Raw genomic sequence first — 16380 nt, forward strand, 5'->3', positions numbered from 1 at the left:
CATTTTTCGGAGGACGGAACTCTGAAATCTCACTCAAACCAAACTACCACCAACACAAATCTCGAACAGAGAGAAAAACCCTAAAAATACCTTCAATCTCCTTTAATGGCGGTTTCCGATGATGTAACACCGTTCTAGTCGTCTTAGACGAGATACGCCTACCAAATTGACCCAATTCGTTGAACCGAAAATCCGTAGCCCGACTGGATCTTCGTCGAAACCTGGCCTAGGGCTGTTGTTAATGGTGAAAATGATGATGATGATTGCGGGTGTTCTGTTAATGGTGAAAATGATAATGATGATGGTGGTGGTGGTGGTGGGCGCTGCGAAAGAGAGAGATGAAAGGATGGTGGTGGTGGGCGCCGGCGCTGGGGTCGTGGGTAGGCAGGGGCTAGGCTGGGTTGGGGGAGGGGAGAAGAAGTGGGTGGGTTTATTTTGTAAATAGGGGTATTTTAGACATTATTCAACCCCCTCCCCCCCCCCCCCCTCCTTAAAACATTAACCAATTTCCTTAAAATGCTCAACTAATGTTACCATTGAATTAGTTTTACAAATTATAGATTACCATTGATAATATTTTTTTTTTTAGTGTTTACCATTGAGAAAAAATAAAACCTTAAGAGCACCATTGAGAATTTTCCAAAAATACATATATACTCCCTCCGTTCTTGAAAATTCTACTCACATTGCGATTGCGCGGTCTCCAATGAACATCTTTGATCATAAATAACTTCGATTGTGTATAAGTAAAATTTGTAAAAAGTTGATATTTGGATTATTTATAATAAGGGGAATCTAATATGATCTCACATGCTAATTTATTTATATTGTATAGCTCATAAAATGTGGTCAAAGTTATTTTATTTTAACTACATGAATAGTAAGTGAGTCGAATTTTCATAAACGGAGGTAGTATATATACAAGTGTAGGGAAACTGATACTTTGAATTATAAAAACACATATTAACATAATCTAATAAAATCTCACATAACTAGTATTTTGTTTACAAAACAATAATACACAAACATCAGTCAAAGTTGAATTATTAATACAGTAGTATTAAAAGTCAAAATATGTCAACTAAATTGAAACAGATGGAATACTTTATACGGAGTACAATATATAATCAAGCCTTGATTCTTTAGTTGATTTTCGTAGCAACAAAACCCACCAAAGATTTGATCTTGTAATTGTTGTTGTGACCAAGGCAGAACTATAATCAAAATGAAAAAAATCAATTAAAGTAACGATTCTTGAATTGAAGCAGCCAAGGAAACAAAAAGTCGAATTCCTAGCTGTGATCAGAAGGCAAGAACCATATTTGTTGATGCCTTGCTCCCATTACAATTCGACATCTCCATTTTCTAGAAGAGAGTAATAACACTTCTCCTCCGTACTTCCCTGTAACATACAACTCCGTAATATAAATACATACCACAGTTATTCTTGCAGTTTTCTGCAAAACCTTGATCTAACAAGCAAATTAAAAGTATGGCTCTTTCCCCATCTTTTACTTGCAAAATTATGCCCAACATTTCTCACAGAAGCCTAACTTCTCTCAGCTACGTACGCTCTCAATCATCCTGTAGAAGAAACCTACATACACCTAGAGTTAAGGTAGTTATCCCCAAGCCTATTTTCAGGACAACAAACATCAGAAAATGTATCAGTCACCAGAAGAAGCCTGAGATAGGATGCAAATTCGCAGCAAAGTCAGACTCCAGCTCAGAGTTTAACACCGTCTCGCATGTTATCAAGAAATTTTGCAAATGCATCAATGAGGATAACATGACGGAGCTAGAAAATCTCATCTCCAGAGACTGTTACATCGAGGATACACTATTTAAAACCAAGGAGGAACATAAAAGTGGGAAGGAGGTTACAAAGCTTGATTTTACCTACTTACACATAACCTCAATCTATTTATTTTCATGCACTTGAGCATACATTCTAAATGTTTTCCTGCAGGAAGTCAAGGAGTTGATATATAAACTTGCTAGAATTTTGTGTATCCAAAATCTCCAGCTCGAACTAGCAGAGCCTATTCCTGGAAAAGAAGAACTGACGGCTACTGCGAATTGGCGTTTAGGTACCATGTTTTCTATTTACTTGATAGGTATAAACTAGTTTACTTCCTTCACACATAAACTGGTAAAACTTTATTTGCTTACAGTGCATAAGGATTCACCAGAGCTTCACCATAAAAACATAAGAGGATTTAGTACATTCCAGTGCTCGTATGAAAGCGATACACTTGTAATAAGGTAATAAGAACAGGAATAACCAAACACCCAAAATCCCACTTCAAAATATAACTAGCTTGCAAAGTTGCAATACACAAAACTGAGAATTCAGACAATCCTAAGAAAATAGTAACAGATTTTACATTTCTTTGCAGGAAACTTGTGAACATAACAGAGTCAAATGAGGGAACAAACCAGGAACCTAGTAGTTCACCAGAACAATCTTAGCCATTGCCATTGCTGTCCTGTTTCGACCATGAATCCAACATAGTAAGGGCAACAAGCGGTCCGAAAATGGGAGGAAGCGGAGGCGGCCTGCTGAAGGCCACTATAGGGTCAGCAGCCTTCTCATCTGCAATAGTCTTCCTTGCCTTACCACTATCTTCATTTCCATTCTTCTTCGGCTCCAACGAAGGAACAATACCACCTGTTGTAGAAAACCAATATTTCATTTAGTGAAATGAGTGTTTTACGGTTAATTAATTGTTATAAAATGAGTTTAATACTCTGCATTTTGATTATAATTACCCCATGATCCTTCAATTGGATAAAAGTGTTTCTCAATAGTTTTTGCCAATGAACGCGAAGCTGATCCTCGCATGTATATTTTATCACCAGTAAAAACACCAGATTCTGTAAAGCAAAAATCAGATAAATTTCACAAAAAAACCTACTTTAGTGTGTAAAAAACAAAAACAAAAAATCCGTAAAAATCAGTATAAAATGGCAATATAATTTGTAGTATTAATAATCAATATTGAATTTTGGTCAAAGATAATCAAAACTGATGATTATATTAGTAAATTTACATTCAATGATTCAATCCAACGATAAAATTATTAAAATTAACATGATCATTTTTTTATAACTTTTTTTTTTTTAAAAAAAAAGGATGAATCAGGAAGAAATTAGAAAAGATGTCATATGACAGAGACCATCATCTTCCCTATCAACTTTCATCATCTTCATCCTTCATAGTAACAATCAGATTATAAACCCTAATTAAATTTAATTCATAAAAATCTAATTCAATCCATAATCAGAGAAAACCAATTTTAATAAACAATGTGTAACGATTAATTTTAAACTTTATATAAAAATCAGTAAAAGTGAATATAGTCCAAAAATAAATTAATTGAAAAACAGCATAATCAAATTCTAAAAATTATTTTTAAAAAATGAAAATGGCTAAGAAAGAGGATGAAATCAGGAAGAATTTAGAAAATGTGTCATATAATTTATATCCCGTATTAAACTTTCATCATCTTCATCCTCCTTACTTGCTATGATTTCAATCAAATATAAAATCCTAATTAAATCATCCAAAACTATATAAATTAATCGTGTAAAATAAAGTATTATAAATAAAAATTGATAAAAATAAAGTTGCAGGAAGAAAGAGAAAGAACTGTACCTGAGAATTGAGACGATGAAGAAGGCAGTGGATGAATGAGATCGGTAATATTGAGGAAAGAAGTGTGATGAAGAAGTTGGAGGAATTTTCCAGAGTTATTACGTGGCACTATATTAAAGTGCTTTATTAATGGCATGCGAAAGAATCTCCTTTATTTTTGTTTGGGTTAAAATCATGATTCTTATTCTGTTCCGCTAGAGGTGTCCACCGTGCGAGTCGTGCGAGCTGGGTTAGGGTTAGGTGGGTCGCGGGTTGGGGTTTCATGACACACGGCACGACACACGTAGGGTAGGGTGGGCCGGGTCGTGAGTTGGGTCGGAGAAGTTGGACACACCAGGGTTAGGTTCGTGGGTTAGACGAGTCGTGGGTGGGTCGAGCTGGGTTTGTGGGTTAGACGGATCGTGGGTGGGTCGAGCTGGGTTTGTGGGTTAGACGGGTCATGGGTGGGTCGAGCTAGGTTCGTGGGTTAGACGGGTCAAGGTGGGTTAGTGAGTTAGGGTGGGTCGAAGGGTGGGTTAGTGGGTTAGGGTCGGGTGGGTTTGTGGGTTAGGTGGGTTAGGGTCGGGTGGGTTAGTGGGTTAGGGTCGGGTGGGTTTGTGGGTTAGGTGGGTTAGGGTCGGGTGGGTTTGTGGGTTAGGGTCGGGTGGGTTCGTGGGTTAGGGTCGGGTGGGTTGTGTGGTGTTTTAATTTTTACAAAATTAACAATTTGATGGCTTGCTCTTAATTAAGATGCCTACGTATCCTTATATTATAAAATAAGGAATCAAAGCCAGCGTAGTTCTTATATTGTACTTCTTTTGAAATTTGGGGGGGGGGGGGGCTTGGACCTATCTTTAGAAAACTAAAATTTAATTTTGCAATTAAATTGTAATTTTCGAAAAATAAGTTGCCTACGTATCCCGAAAGAATCAAAGCCCACGTAGTTCTTAGCGTACCTGATTTAGACTTTTCTAGCCACCCATGTTTGTTGCATCATCATCCCCGGAAGCTGCATCATCCGTTGACGACTCCAATATCATCACAGGATCATCTTCATCGTCTTCGTCTTCCTTTAAACCTTGAGTTCTTCTTTCAGCTTGATCCCAATCTTTCTTACAAACACAAATTTGAATGCTTTCCGGAGTTAAGCGAGATCTTTTTTCATCTAACACTCTTCTACCTGCACTAAAAGCAGACTCGGAAGCAACAGATGAAGCGGGAACTGCAAGTATATCTTTTGCAATTCTCGCCAATATAGGAAAACTTTTTTTATGTTCTTGCCACCATTTTATAATTTGAAAGTTGTTGTTGGTCTCATGTTGATATGACAAATAATCATTAATAGCAAGTGTTGAAGAAGATGATGATGAGAATGATGTAGATGCTTTGTGTTTTTTTTTCATAACTTTATCAAGAAAACCAAATCTAGAATCGGAAGTGCTAGTAGTAGTTGGTGTTGCCAAATCAAAACCATAAATAGATGCATAATGATCATAAAGGTCTCCCAAAACAGATTTGCATTTGTTAATATATTCACTAACATCATAATCGATACTTAAACTTGTATAATAAAATTCTAAAAGATTTTCCAAACCTTCAGCTTTGACACCGGGGTCAAGAATAGCAGCAATTCCATAAATGATTGGAAATTCACTAAAATAAGTATGCCACTTACGTTTCATGCTATCAAGAACGGGACGAAGTCCATCAATCTTCATATGCTCTTCGATGGTGTGAACAACTTTAACACACTCAATTATGACTAAATGAACGTTAGGCTCATAAATATAAGAGAAAATATGAGTTGCACTATCAAAAGCATTTAAAACATCACGAACAAAAGAAGCATTAGTCCAATGACTTTCGGTTATTAACTCAGTAGGATCAACACGAGTCTCATTGTAAAGTTGGGTCAAAATATCACGATACTTTATAGCATCACTCAACAACTTGAAAGTAGAATTCCAACGGGTAGGGGTATCAATAGACCATTGTCTTTTCTTAAGACCTCTCTCTTTACACATAGCTATGTACTTTCTTCTAACTGACTGAGTAATCCTAATCCATTTTATAACTGTTCTAATTGGGTTTAGCAATGGTTGCAACTCAGCGAGACCCTCTTGAACAGACAAATTCAAAATATGAGCACAACATCTAACATGCAAGAGACTACCACCCAACAACAAATTCAACTCGGAGTCATTTTTCAAATAGTCAATACACTTTGTGTTTGCAGTTGCATTATCAAGAGACAAAGAAAAAACTTTATTATTCAAGTGAAATTCTTTTAAACAATCCAAAATACGAACTTTGATGTTAAAACCGGTATGCCTTTCTTCCATAGCTTGAAAACATAGTATACGTTTTTGAATAAACCAATCATCATCCACCCAATGAGCAGTAATGCAAAGAAAAGGTTCGCCAAAACTAGAAGTCCATGTATCACTTGTAAAACTAACACGACCATCAAAAGTACGAAATAATTCAATCAAACCACTCCTATACTTATAATAAGAAGTTTGTGTATAACGTCTTAGGGTATTTCGGGGGACACGAGTAAATGCAGGTTGTAATGCAACTTTATTAAAATGCTCAACGTTTGCATTTTCACCGTAACTAAAAGGGTATTCATTAGCAATAACTAAAGTACTCATTTCATCAATCATTCTATCTTTATTATAAATGAAAGGTGTACCTCCGCCGGGTTGGTTCATGTATCCACCCAATTGTGTTTGGACGCCACCCCCCGAAGGACGGGGGCCATTTTCGAACAAGTCGTGTTTATTTTGCAAATGCCGACTCAAGGTTCCGGTTCCATCTCCCGTTTTCCAATTATATGACTTGACATTTGCACCTAGCGCCTTGCAAACTAGGCATGTACACGTGAACCTCTTTGGTTGACCAGGTTGCCATCCCGGGGGTGTGACCTCAACTCGTTCAAAATGTTTCCACACCCAAGAAAAATGTGCTCGACCTCTACTTTCACCGCCACCACCTTTCATAAATCAAATTATTAAAATTAATTTTTAAATGCTATTCATGAAAATAAGCTTTTAAATTTTAAATATTTTAATTATACTTATTTAAACGCATTTTTCATGGTAATTAACTAATTGTAAATCATAGAAAATTGGAAACTAAACTAACTTTATAATCATTAATAATAGTTTTTTTAAATATTCATAACAATAAAAATTTAATTAGAAATTACCTTGAGATGAAGGTTGAGATGTTGGTTGCGATGGAGGTGGCATAGTTGAACTTGATGATTGGTGGGACTCGTGGGAGAAATGTTGTGGTGGAGACGTTTGAATATTTTGCCTATCTCCTAAACCATAATCTCCATATTCATTGACAAATTGGTTTAAATTTTCCGTATTAATTTCATACGAAAAATTTGCACCACCACTCCTTTGGCTACCACTTCGACCACCACTTTGACTCCTTCCCATTCCTCCTCTTGAGCTCATTTTTTTTTTGTATGATTACTAATTATAATATGGAGAAGAACTTTTTTTTTTTAGAATCTTAAGAATACTAATAATAATATTAAGGAGATTTTTTTTAACAAAAATATAACTCTATATAACACTTGAGAATTTGAGAACAATAAGAATTTTTAAGTAAGAGAGAAAGAAAGCTTGAATTTGTGTGGAAATTTGAGTGAAATGGAATTGGTATTTATAGGAAAAATAGAATGGATGATCATACACTTAAAAAACTAGCCGTTAGATACAAAAAACTAGCCGTTAGATACAAAAAACTAGCCGTTTTTTTTTTAAAATGGATGTTAGGCCGTGCGGGCCGTGCGGGTCGTGCGAATTGTGCGGGCTGTGCGGGCCGTGCGGGTTGTGCGGGCCGTGCGGGTTGTGCCGGCCGTGCGGGTTGGGTGGGTCATGCGTGCGGGTTGGGTGGGTCATGCGTGCGGGTTAGGTGGGTTGGCTCGTGCGGGTTGGGTGGGTCATTCGTGCGGGTGGGCCGTGCGGGCTGGGTTGTGCCAGGTGGGTCGGGTTAGGTGGGTTCACGGGCTAGGTGTGTCGAATTAAATGAGTCAAAACGGGTTGTGCGATTTGGGTCGAATCAAACGGGTTAAACTGAGCTGGGTTGAAATGGGTTGTGTCGAAAATTTTGGACCCACGACACAACCCGGATTAAATCCGAGCTGTGCCGGGCTGTGCCGGATTGAAACCGGGTCGGACCCACGTGACCCACCAGCCGTGCGAGTTAGGGTGGGCTGGGTCCAACCCGGCCCACTGGCCACCTCTATGTTCCGCCCATGATAAATTGGACCATAATAATCCTATTTAGCCAAAGAAAATTGCCCCAAGCCCCCAATTTGCCATTTTAGCATTATTTTAAAGAAAATGTCCACAACATCCCGTTAATATATATATATATATATATATATATATATATATATATATATATATATATATATATATATTGTCCATAACATATCCATGTAACAAAAAAAATTGCTACTTAAAAACATTTTGACACTCTTTTCACCAATTTATATTGTAGGTAGGGTAATAATAATAATAATAATAATAATAATAATAATAATAATAATAATAATAATAATAATTGAACTTAACTCAAATGAAAATAAATTTAGATATAAAGAACACAATCTTACTTTTTAAGGTCAACTATTTAATAGACTAATCAATCAATCATCAATTATCATGACATAATACTAAAACAGACACCAAGAATCTTCCTGGTGTTCTCCCTCCAAAACTCCCCCTATCATTTTTAGCAAAAATATTTTATTTTTGGAATATTTGTATAAATACAACTATAATCTAATACATTATTCCTAATCTTATAGGAAGTATATTATTTTTATAATAATTGTATTTCCTTTTATTTCGTGTTCTATTTACTTAAAATAGTTACACAAGATTTTGAGACCTTTTAATTAAGGAAGATAAGCTATAATTTAGAAGGTTGAAATATGGTGGAGAGTATAAAATTACGGAGCCAAAAATACAATATCAAACGACTACACGTCAGTGGATTTCAAGGTGAATAAGAGCTAACTCACAGATTATATTGCTTCAGATTGAGTTTTTTAATAAGGCGATTGTTGATCTAATCTGTAACACCCCCAAATCGCCCTCTACGAAAATAGTAGGATAATACATATCAAATACCGTAGAGATAGACTTGGGCATATTACCATCACGTGAAAACGTAAGGCTAACTCAAACCAACTAACTTAGAAGCGGGAATCAAAACTAACTTTATATTATTAAACACTTGACCAAAGTTGGTGAGTACAAACTCATTATGAAACTTCAAAAGAAACCCTAAACTAGGTAATATCCTGAACTCCCGATGCACGATGCAGCACATACACTCCACCTGAAATCATGACTGCTTATCAAAATTGGTAAATAGGGCGAATACGTGTTAGCAAAAACGTTAAGTACATATAAATGCAAGATATGTCAAATTCTTTTATTAGGCAAACATGCTTCCGAAATAGTTACATTAATTCAAACACTAAAATATGACTTTTCCAAAATTCGTCACTTTTCAAAATTAGACTTTCCAAATATATGCTTCCAACAAAGAAATATTTAAAGACAGAACTTTCCAAAAAAATCAATTCCTCTCTTAAGTGTGCACACCCCCCAAGCAAGTAACACTATACTCGAGGAAAGGTTAGGTCATACAAAATTCATGGTCTTACTTAACCAGTCCCAGGTAGAGGGACAATAAATATTAAATACTCAGGCCTGTAATGAGCTGCAAATTTAATTCAATTCCTTTGATCATAAATAAATTCAATTTAATTCGAACATGATTTCAAAATCAATCCCTTAAACAATTTATTCAAACATTCAAACAAACAATGATTCAAACATATACATATATAGAAAAACCTTTATCAAAGGTCTAACCATCTATACGTACCTCATCCTTCAAAAATTATTATCCCACCAATTACAATCACAAACGATCTCCTAAACAAACATTATAATTATGTTTTAAAGATCAAAACTTTATAAAGTTATAACTTTGAAAAGAAATATATATTTTAGAAAACTAATCATAGAAGAATTAAAGGAATAGGACTAAGAGATTGAATTCGCGTTGGAAAGAATAGTAGAACTTGCAAAGGCCATAACTCCTAGAATATAACTCCTAATTGAGTGATTTTTGTACCTAACCTCAAGGATTTTTTGAGAGAAACAACTTTATGTGAAATAGTAAAAAGTTAAAAATGAGCAGAAGTGCCTGAAAACTGGCTTTAAATGTATATGGGGTGATTATTCTACGAAAAAGGTTAAGAAATGTAAGGAAAGGTTTAGGGAAAGTAAATTAAGAGAGAAGAAGCGAATTGAGTTTTAGTGTGAATAAAACGAGGGGTATTTATAGTGTTTAGAGAGTATGAAATTAGGGTTTTATGAATAGCAAAGGATAGAATTTAGAGTGTGAAAAGAAATAAGATTATTAATTATATATATATATATATATATATATATATATATATATATATATATATATATATTTCTACAAAGATAATTAGGAAAATACAATAGTTTATTATTTAATAATTTAAGGTGTGAAAAGATAGAATTTAAAGTGTGAAAAGGAAAGAATTTAAGTGTGAAAAGAAATAGGATTTACATTGGTTTTTAATTTAGAAAATTAATTAGAAAAATACAAGAGTTTATCATTTAATAAATTAGGTAAAATAACAACTAAAAATCTGGTTATATACATCAAATATTTGGCAGCCATAACCTAATAATTATCATATATATAATAATAATAATAATAATAATAATAATAATAAAATCGAAAATAATAATTAATTTGGAAATTTAATAATTAATTAATTAAATATCCGAAAATAACTTTATAAAATCTGAAAATTTAGGATAAATATGATATCATTTAATAATTATCATGACCAAGAATTTGAAGCTAGATAAGTTTTATAAACAGGAAATGATTAATTTTGACTTGCACGGTAAAATTATTGTAAAAAGCTCAAGATATTTCAAAATAATTAATTAAAGATTGATTTCAAAATATAAAATCACTTTGAAAATCAGAAAATTAATTTCCATAATTGATCATTAACTAGATGGAAGCCCATGCGATGCACGGTTTTTTCATCTAATATTTTTAATTATTCGATTTATTGTATTTAATAATTTCAGACAAAATTACAAAAGTTTAATATTTATTTTTTTTTTACTATAATATATAATGAATTTATTAAATATAATTAAATTGTAAATAAGATTTGTTTTCCGTTATATTAAATCTTTAATGTGAAATGATAAATTTTTAATAATTTAAATCCTAAATCATTATTCATTGTTTTACCATATCTTTTATTTCGATAGAATCACCAACCTCGTTCACAACCAACCTATTACATCAATGGATAAATTGAACCGTGAGATGTTAGCCAAACTGAAATTGATATCAATTAAATCTTTACATTTATATAAAATAAATCAATATATTTACCAATAAATGAAAAATTGTTGCGATATAAAATCAAATCTATGCATTGGAATTTTTTCATCATCTCCAAAAATAACCAAAGCCATCCATATACTAAGTATACAACATCTAATTGTATGTCATTACATAAACAAATAATCGTTAAGTATAAAAAATAAATACAATGTAACTAATAATTACAAATATAAATTTAAACGTCAGATTTTAAAAATTACCGGACATTGATGACCTAAAACTAACACAAAATTCGCTTGATGGGGTTTTGTATTGATATGAAATTTTATTTGTGTCGTATGATGTGTTAAATCTGCATGTAAAAAAAACATTTAGTAAATAAAACATAAATATATAATCGTTGAAAATCCTAAATTGATACAATGTGAGTAATAATTAAAAATACGAATTTAAACATAGGATTTTAAAAATCAAGCTAAAAATTACCCGGCCATTGATGACCAAAAATTAACACAAAATTACTAACACAAAATTCGCTTGATGGGGCTTTTTATTGATACGATTTTTTTTTTGTGTCGTATGATGTGTCAATTTATAATGGTAGGTATCACAAATTTTAATTTAATTATAATTAACGAACAATTTATATTTCTTATCATAAGTACTATCAAAATTTATCTTATAATGATAGGTATCAAACTTTATTATAAGCGTTTATCATTTAAATATTTCTCAGTATATTTTTTTTGGATTTCTTATACTCGTAGTATTGAATTAATAAATTTATCTTTTCCTATATTTTTACTTTATTTTTTTTTTCATTAAAATAATTTAATTCGTGGATTATTATGTACGTGGCATTAAAATTTTAGATATATCAAATCTAATTCGTTACTTTTATCTAGGTGGCGACATAATTTTTTAATTCAAAAATGAAATACAAATCTTTCTTCTTATTGGTCGAAATAAGTATATTTCTTACGTGGCGCTCCGAATACTCTCCAAAATTCCTACTTTATTTATATATACTAGATGAAAGCCCGTGCGATGCACAATTTCTCATACATATATCTCAAGAAAAGATATTTTCCTATATACTCGAAGTTTTTTTTATTTTTTATTATAATTATTTGATTTATTTTACAATTTAATAATTTCAGACAAAAAAAAAAAAAAAACAAATAATAATTTAATTAAAATGATATTGCCAATTACAAAAATATAATTTTTTAATGTAATTTATAATGCGACTTAATTTATTGTTGTTTTGTATTTTATTCGTTGTTGTTAGTTATATGACAATAATATGATATCTTTAAAAAAAAAAAAATTGTAAACATGATATTTCATTGATTACATATTAGGATAAGATCTTTAATATGAAAAGATAGTAATTTTTTATTTTTAAAATAATTTAAATCCTAAATCATTATTCGTTTCCTTTTATGCTTAAAATTAAACTCTCAAATCTATATATCATTTTGTATACTTCTTGTGATCTCTTGATCTCTAACAAATTATCTGTCTTTCCAATTTTTTAGACATAAAATGTTTAAAGAAGGTAAAGTTTTTTATTGCGTTATAAGTTTTAAATTTTTTTATGAAAAAAACATCTTATTAATCGGGTATTTAGATAAAACCATTAATTTCATAAGATAATTTTTTTTTTTAATAATTTAAATCCTAATATCCCACGGTTTGTTATACGTAAAACCTCATAAAAATAATTTTTGTAATTAGATCATACTCATAATATTTTTGATTACTTTGCTATTGTTTTTAAGGATAATTTTTTATTAATTTATGTAATTTATTCCCCTAATAAATATTTTAATAAGAACATTAAAAATAATAGTTATTAGATGTAATAATTCGATGTAAAAAAATTTGTATGAAAAAAAAATTTCAATAGGATTGCCAATTTTGTTCACACCCATATCTTTCCATCTAATAAAAGTGGATAAATTGAACATGTGAGCAAAAATAAAATTTATATAAAATTAATCTTTGTAGTCTTATAAAATAAATTAAAATATTTACCAGAAAGTGAATAATTGTTGTGAAATTAATCTAAAAATTGTAGTTATACAAAATTAAAATCTATGTATTGGAATTTTTTCATCGTCCCCAATCGCCCAAACAATAGTATTTTGGAAAATTGAATCATTATTTTGTTGTTGCTGATAATGCGTGCGATATTGCTTCTTATTTGTAACAACTGAAAAGTATCTAATGGAGTAAACTTTTCCTTCAATCAATTTTGAACAAAATTGTAGAACAAAGTTGACTTTAATTGAGGCATGAACGTAATTTTATGACTTAATTAAGCTACCTAAATCACAAAAAAATTGTTTTAATCATAAAATTAATTGATAAAAACTAAAAGGTTCATTAAAAGATTTAATTAATGTAAACGATTTATAAAGATATAATACCTCCTCATCCAATAGGATCATCAGGCGAGAAACTCGTACTTTGATATTCCAAAGATTTTTGCTCGAATATAATTCTCTGATTAAATTAGATCTGCATGTAAAAACAAAATTCAGTAACATAACATAAACATATAATCATTAAGTATCCCAAATAAACACAATTTATGCAATAATCACAAATATACATTTAAACATGGGTTTTAAAAATTAGGCTAAGAATTACCCAACCATTGATGACATAATAAAACTATCACAAAATTAATGACACATAATTTGCTTGGTTTGGTTTTGTATTGATACGAAATTTTGTTGGTGTCATATGATGCGTCAATTTATAATGGTAAATATCACAAATTTTAATTTAATTATAATTAAGGAATAATCTTTATTCTTATCATAAACACTATCAAAATTTATCTTATAATAATAGGTATATAAATCCTATATCTAAAGATGATTATTTTAAAAGATAATTTTTAGTTTTTTTAAATAAATTAAATCCTAATAAATCAATATTCATTGTTTTTATTTACGTGGCAAAATTCTTAAATCTCATTCGTCACTTTTGTTTAGGTGGCAAACGAATTTTTTAATTCCAAAATAAAATAAAAATCTAATTTTTAATTGGTCGAAAATATACCTTTGCTTATGTGGCGCGCCGAATGCTCTTGAAAAATGCCTACTTTATTTATATATATTAGATTAGATTTTCAGAATTTTTAAGATAATAATTAATAATTAGATTTAATTAATCTATAAATCCAAAATTAAATAAATAAATCTGAAAATAAATTCATAAAACACTAAAATAAATTACGTAGTTTAGTTAAATAAATTTTGGAATATAATTATGTGATTAATTATAAAATTAGACATTAAAATCCAAATATAACTACATAAGACTTTAAAATTCAAAAGTGATAAAATATTCATATCTACTCTAATATTTTGGCGCCTAAATTTGAAAACTTAATTTGGGTCTTATATTCAAATAATATAACATTACTAAAATACCCTTTCTAAATTAAAATAATTATGAAAATAATATTCAAAATTGTGGGGTATTACAGAATCTGCGATGTATTTAGTTGTAAGGTGTTATGTACTTGTGCTGCAATTCTTGATTTCTTAGGAATTATATGTAAGTGTTGTTTGGCTATATTTTATTGATGAAATCCCTTTTCTTTTTGTCAAAAAATAAATAAATAACCATGATATAGTTGTATAATAGTGGGGTTCAATGGAAAAAAAAATATTCTTGTTTATGGTGTTGATTTGAAATCATATAAAATAATAATAATTGAGTTAGTTTTCTATTAAATATTTCTGTAATAATTTTACCAACTTATAATTTTTTTTTCCCTTCAAAAAATCTATTAAATATTACTAAAACAGGTCATGCTTACATCAATCATTTTGGACTAAGCTATCATTAAAAAATTCCCGCCAATACAATATATGATGTCAGCTTTAAGTTTTTTTTAAAAAAAAATTATTCTACTTAGCTTATTTTTTGTAAGTACATTGTATAGTATTTTTTTTAACTAAATTAATTCATTAATAAAAAGTCATACGACATGTACATTGTATAGTTTTATTGGGAATAACATGCATTATTAATGCAATATAATGTATATTATCTTTATATATTTTCAACACAACTAATCAAAAATAATACATCTTTTTTTTCTCAATTGTAGTTTTAATAATTTTTGTCTTATTATTTCATCTTTCTTACATGCATTGCATTTGTTTATTCTACATGAGTTACCTTATTTTTATATTATATCACAAATTAATTATGGAAAAAAGATTATTACTACCGTGCATGCACGAGCACTAATTTAGTCTAGTGTATATATATAATATACTAAAACAGACACCAGGAATGACATATGTCACTTCCTGGTGTTGTATTTCCCCTCCAAAACTCCCCCCTCCCTTTTTTCTATTTTATTTTTTATTTTTGTCAATTCCATCAACTACCTATTATAAATATATCTTCTATAACTAATACTAAAGTAGCAATCGCTGATGTCATCTTTTCTCAAAGTTGTACACGTGGTGCTACCTCATGAAAAATTTCCCCGCTCAAATGTTAAGCTCATCTATCTATATATCTAAACTATATTAGAGTTTTTTTTGAGGGAATTTCCCTCATAAACTCTTTTTTTTTTTCGTTTAGATTTATGCAAAATTATTAATGTGTCTAAATTTTTTTTTACTTTATTTATTTATTATTATGATGGACTTTTAGGTCACATTTTTCATGAGACTTCTATATTTAATTTCAATTACCATGATTAAAAATCGAGCATGGCTCTGATATTATCTAGTATTGAGTATAATAAACCCTTAATTACAATTTGTCACTGGCCCTTTTCTCCTCGTCCTATACAATCATATATAAATATCTAGATAAGTTTTAATAAATAGTGTCAAAGCTAATTAATAAATTCAGATTAGATTATACTCCATCAATGAACTTAGTTTTGTTTTTATTTTCTCTTGATCTCTTCCCACAGTCTATATGACTATATCCATACTCATACTTTTTTTATCTATAAATATATAATACTAAAATAATAACCGCTGACGTCATTTTTCCCCCAAACATACCTCTACACGTGTCAACTTATTATAAAAAAATTTCCCGCTCAAAAGTGTATTGCATGTTATAGAAAAAAACAAACTATCACGTGATAGTTTAAATACATTGTAAATAAATAAATAATTTAAATTTACAACAGTAAACTATTATTTCCTATAAAAGTGGGATATATATGAAAGGGTATAGTTGTTTTTGTACTTATCCCAAACTATACATTTTATATAAATCAATAATTTCAATTAACAAAA

The 16380-nt window shown here is 30.5% G+C and overlaps 2 protein-coding genes across 2 annotated transcripts; one reads left to right on the top strand and one right to left on the bottom strand.

The window, feature by feature from the left end:
* The first annotated feature begins 967 nt into the window (after positions 1-967).
* On the top strand, positions 968-2531 carry LOC110719562. Its single transcript, XM_021898525.1, has 4 exons — positions 968-1879; positions 1970-2090; positions 2175-2265; positions 2400-2531. The coding sequence occupies exons 1-4, from the start codon at positions 1493-1495 to the stop codon at positions 2470-2472; spliced, it is 672 nt and encodes a 223-aa protein (XP_021754217.1). The 5' UTR covers positions 968-1492; the 3' UTR covers positions 2473-2531.
* On the bottom strand, positions 2267-3809 carry LOC110719563. The gene is made up of 3 exons (XM_021898526.1): positions 3659-3809; positions 2773-2877; positions 2267-2671 (listed from the first exon to the last, which is right to left on the bottom strand). The coding sequence occupies exons 1-3, from the start codon at positions 3792-3794 to the stop codon at positions 2469-2471; spliced, it is 444 nt and encodes a 147-aa protein (XP_021754218.1). The 5' UTR covers positions 3795-3809; the 3' UTR covers positions 2267-2468.
* Positions 3810-16380: the final 12571 nt, after the last annotated feature.

This window comes from Chenopodium quinoa, unplaced genomic scaffold, assembly GCF_001683475.1.
Source record: "Chenopodium quinoa cultivar QQ74 unplaced genomic scaffold, ASM168347v1, whole genome shotgun sequence".
Taxonomy (NCBI): domain Eukaryota; kingdom Viridiplantae; phylum Streptophyta; class Magnoliopsida; order Caryophyllales; family Amaranthaceae; genus Chenopodium; species Chenopodium quinoa.

Excerpts from the sequence above, each read along its gene's own strand:
- LOC110719562 (XM_021898525.1), top strand. The coding sequence starts at position 1,493 with ATGGCTCTTTCCCCATCTTTTACTTGCAAAATTATGCCCAACATTTCT. Across the intron at positions 1,880-1,969 it reads AACATAAAAGTGGGAAGGAG|GAAGTCAAGGAGTTGATATA; the intron begins GTTACAAAGCTT and ends GTTTTCCTGCAG. Across the intron at positions 2,266-2,399 it reads AGCGATACACTTGTAATAAG|GAAACTTGTGAACATAACAG; the intron begins GTAATAAGAACA and ends ATTTCTTTGCAG.
- LOC110719563 (XM_021898526.1), bottom strand. The coding sequence starts at position 3,794 with ATGCCATTAATAAAGCACTTTAATATAGTGCCACGTAATAACTCTGGA. Across the intron at positions 2,878-3,658 it reads TTCATCGTCTCAATTCTCAG|AATCTGGTGTTTTTACTGGT; the intron begins GTACAGTTCTTT and ends TTTGCTTTACAG. Across the intron at positions 2,672-2,772 it reads TCCAATTGAAGGATCATGGG|GTGGTATTGTTCCTTCGTTG; the intron begins GTAATTATAATC and ends TTTCTACAACAG.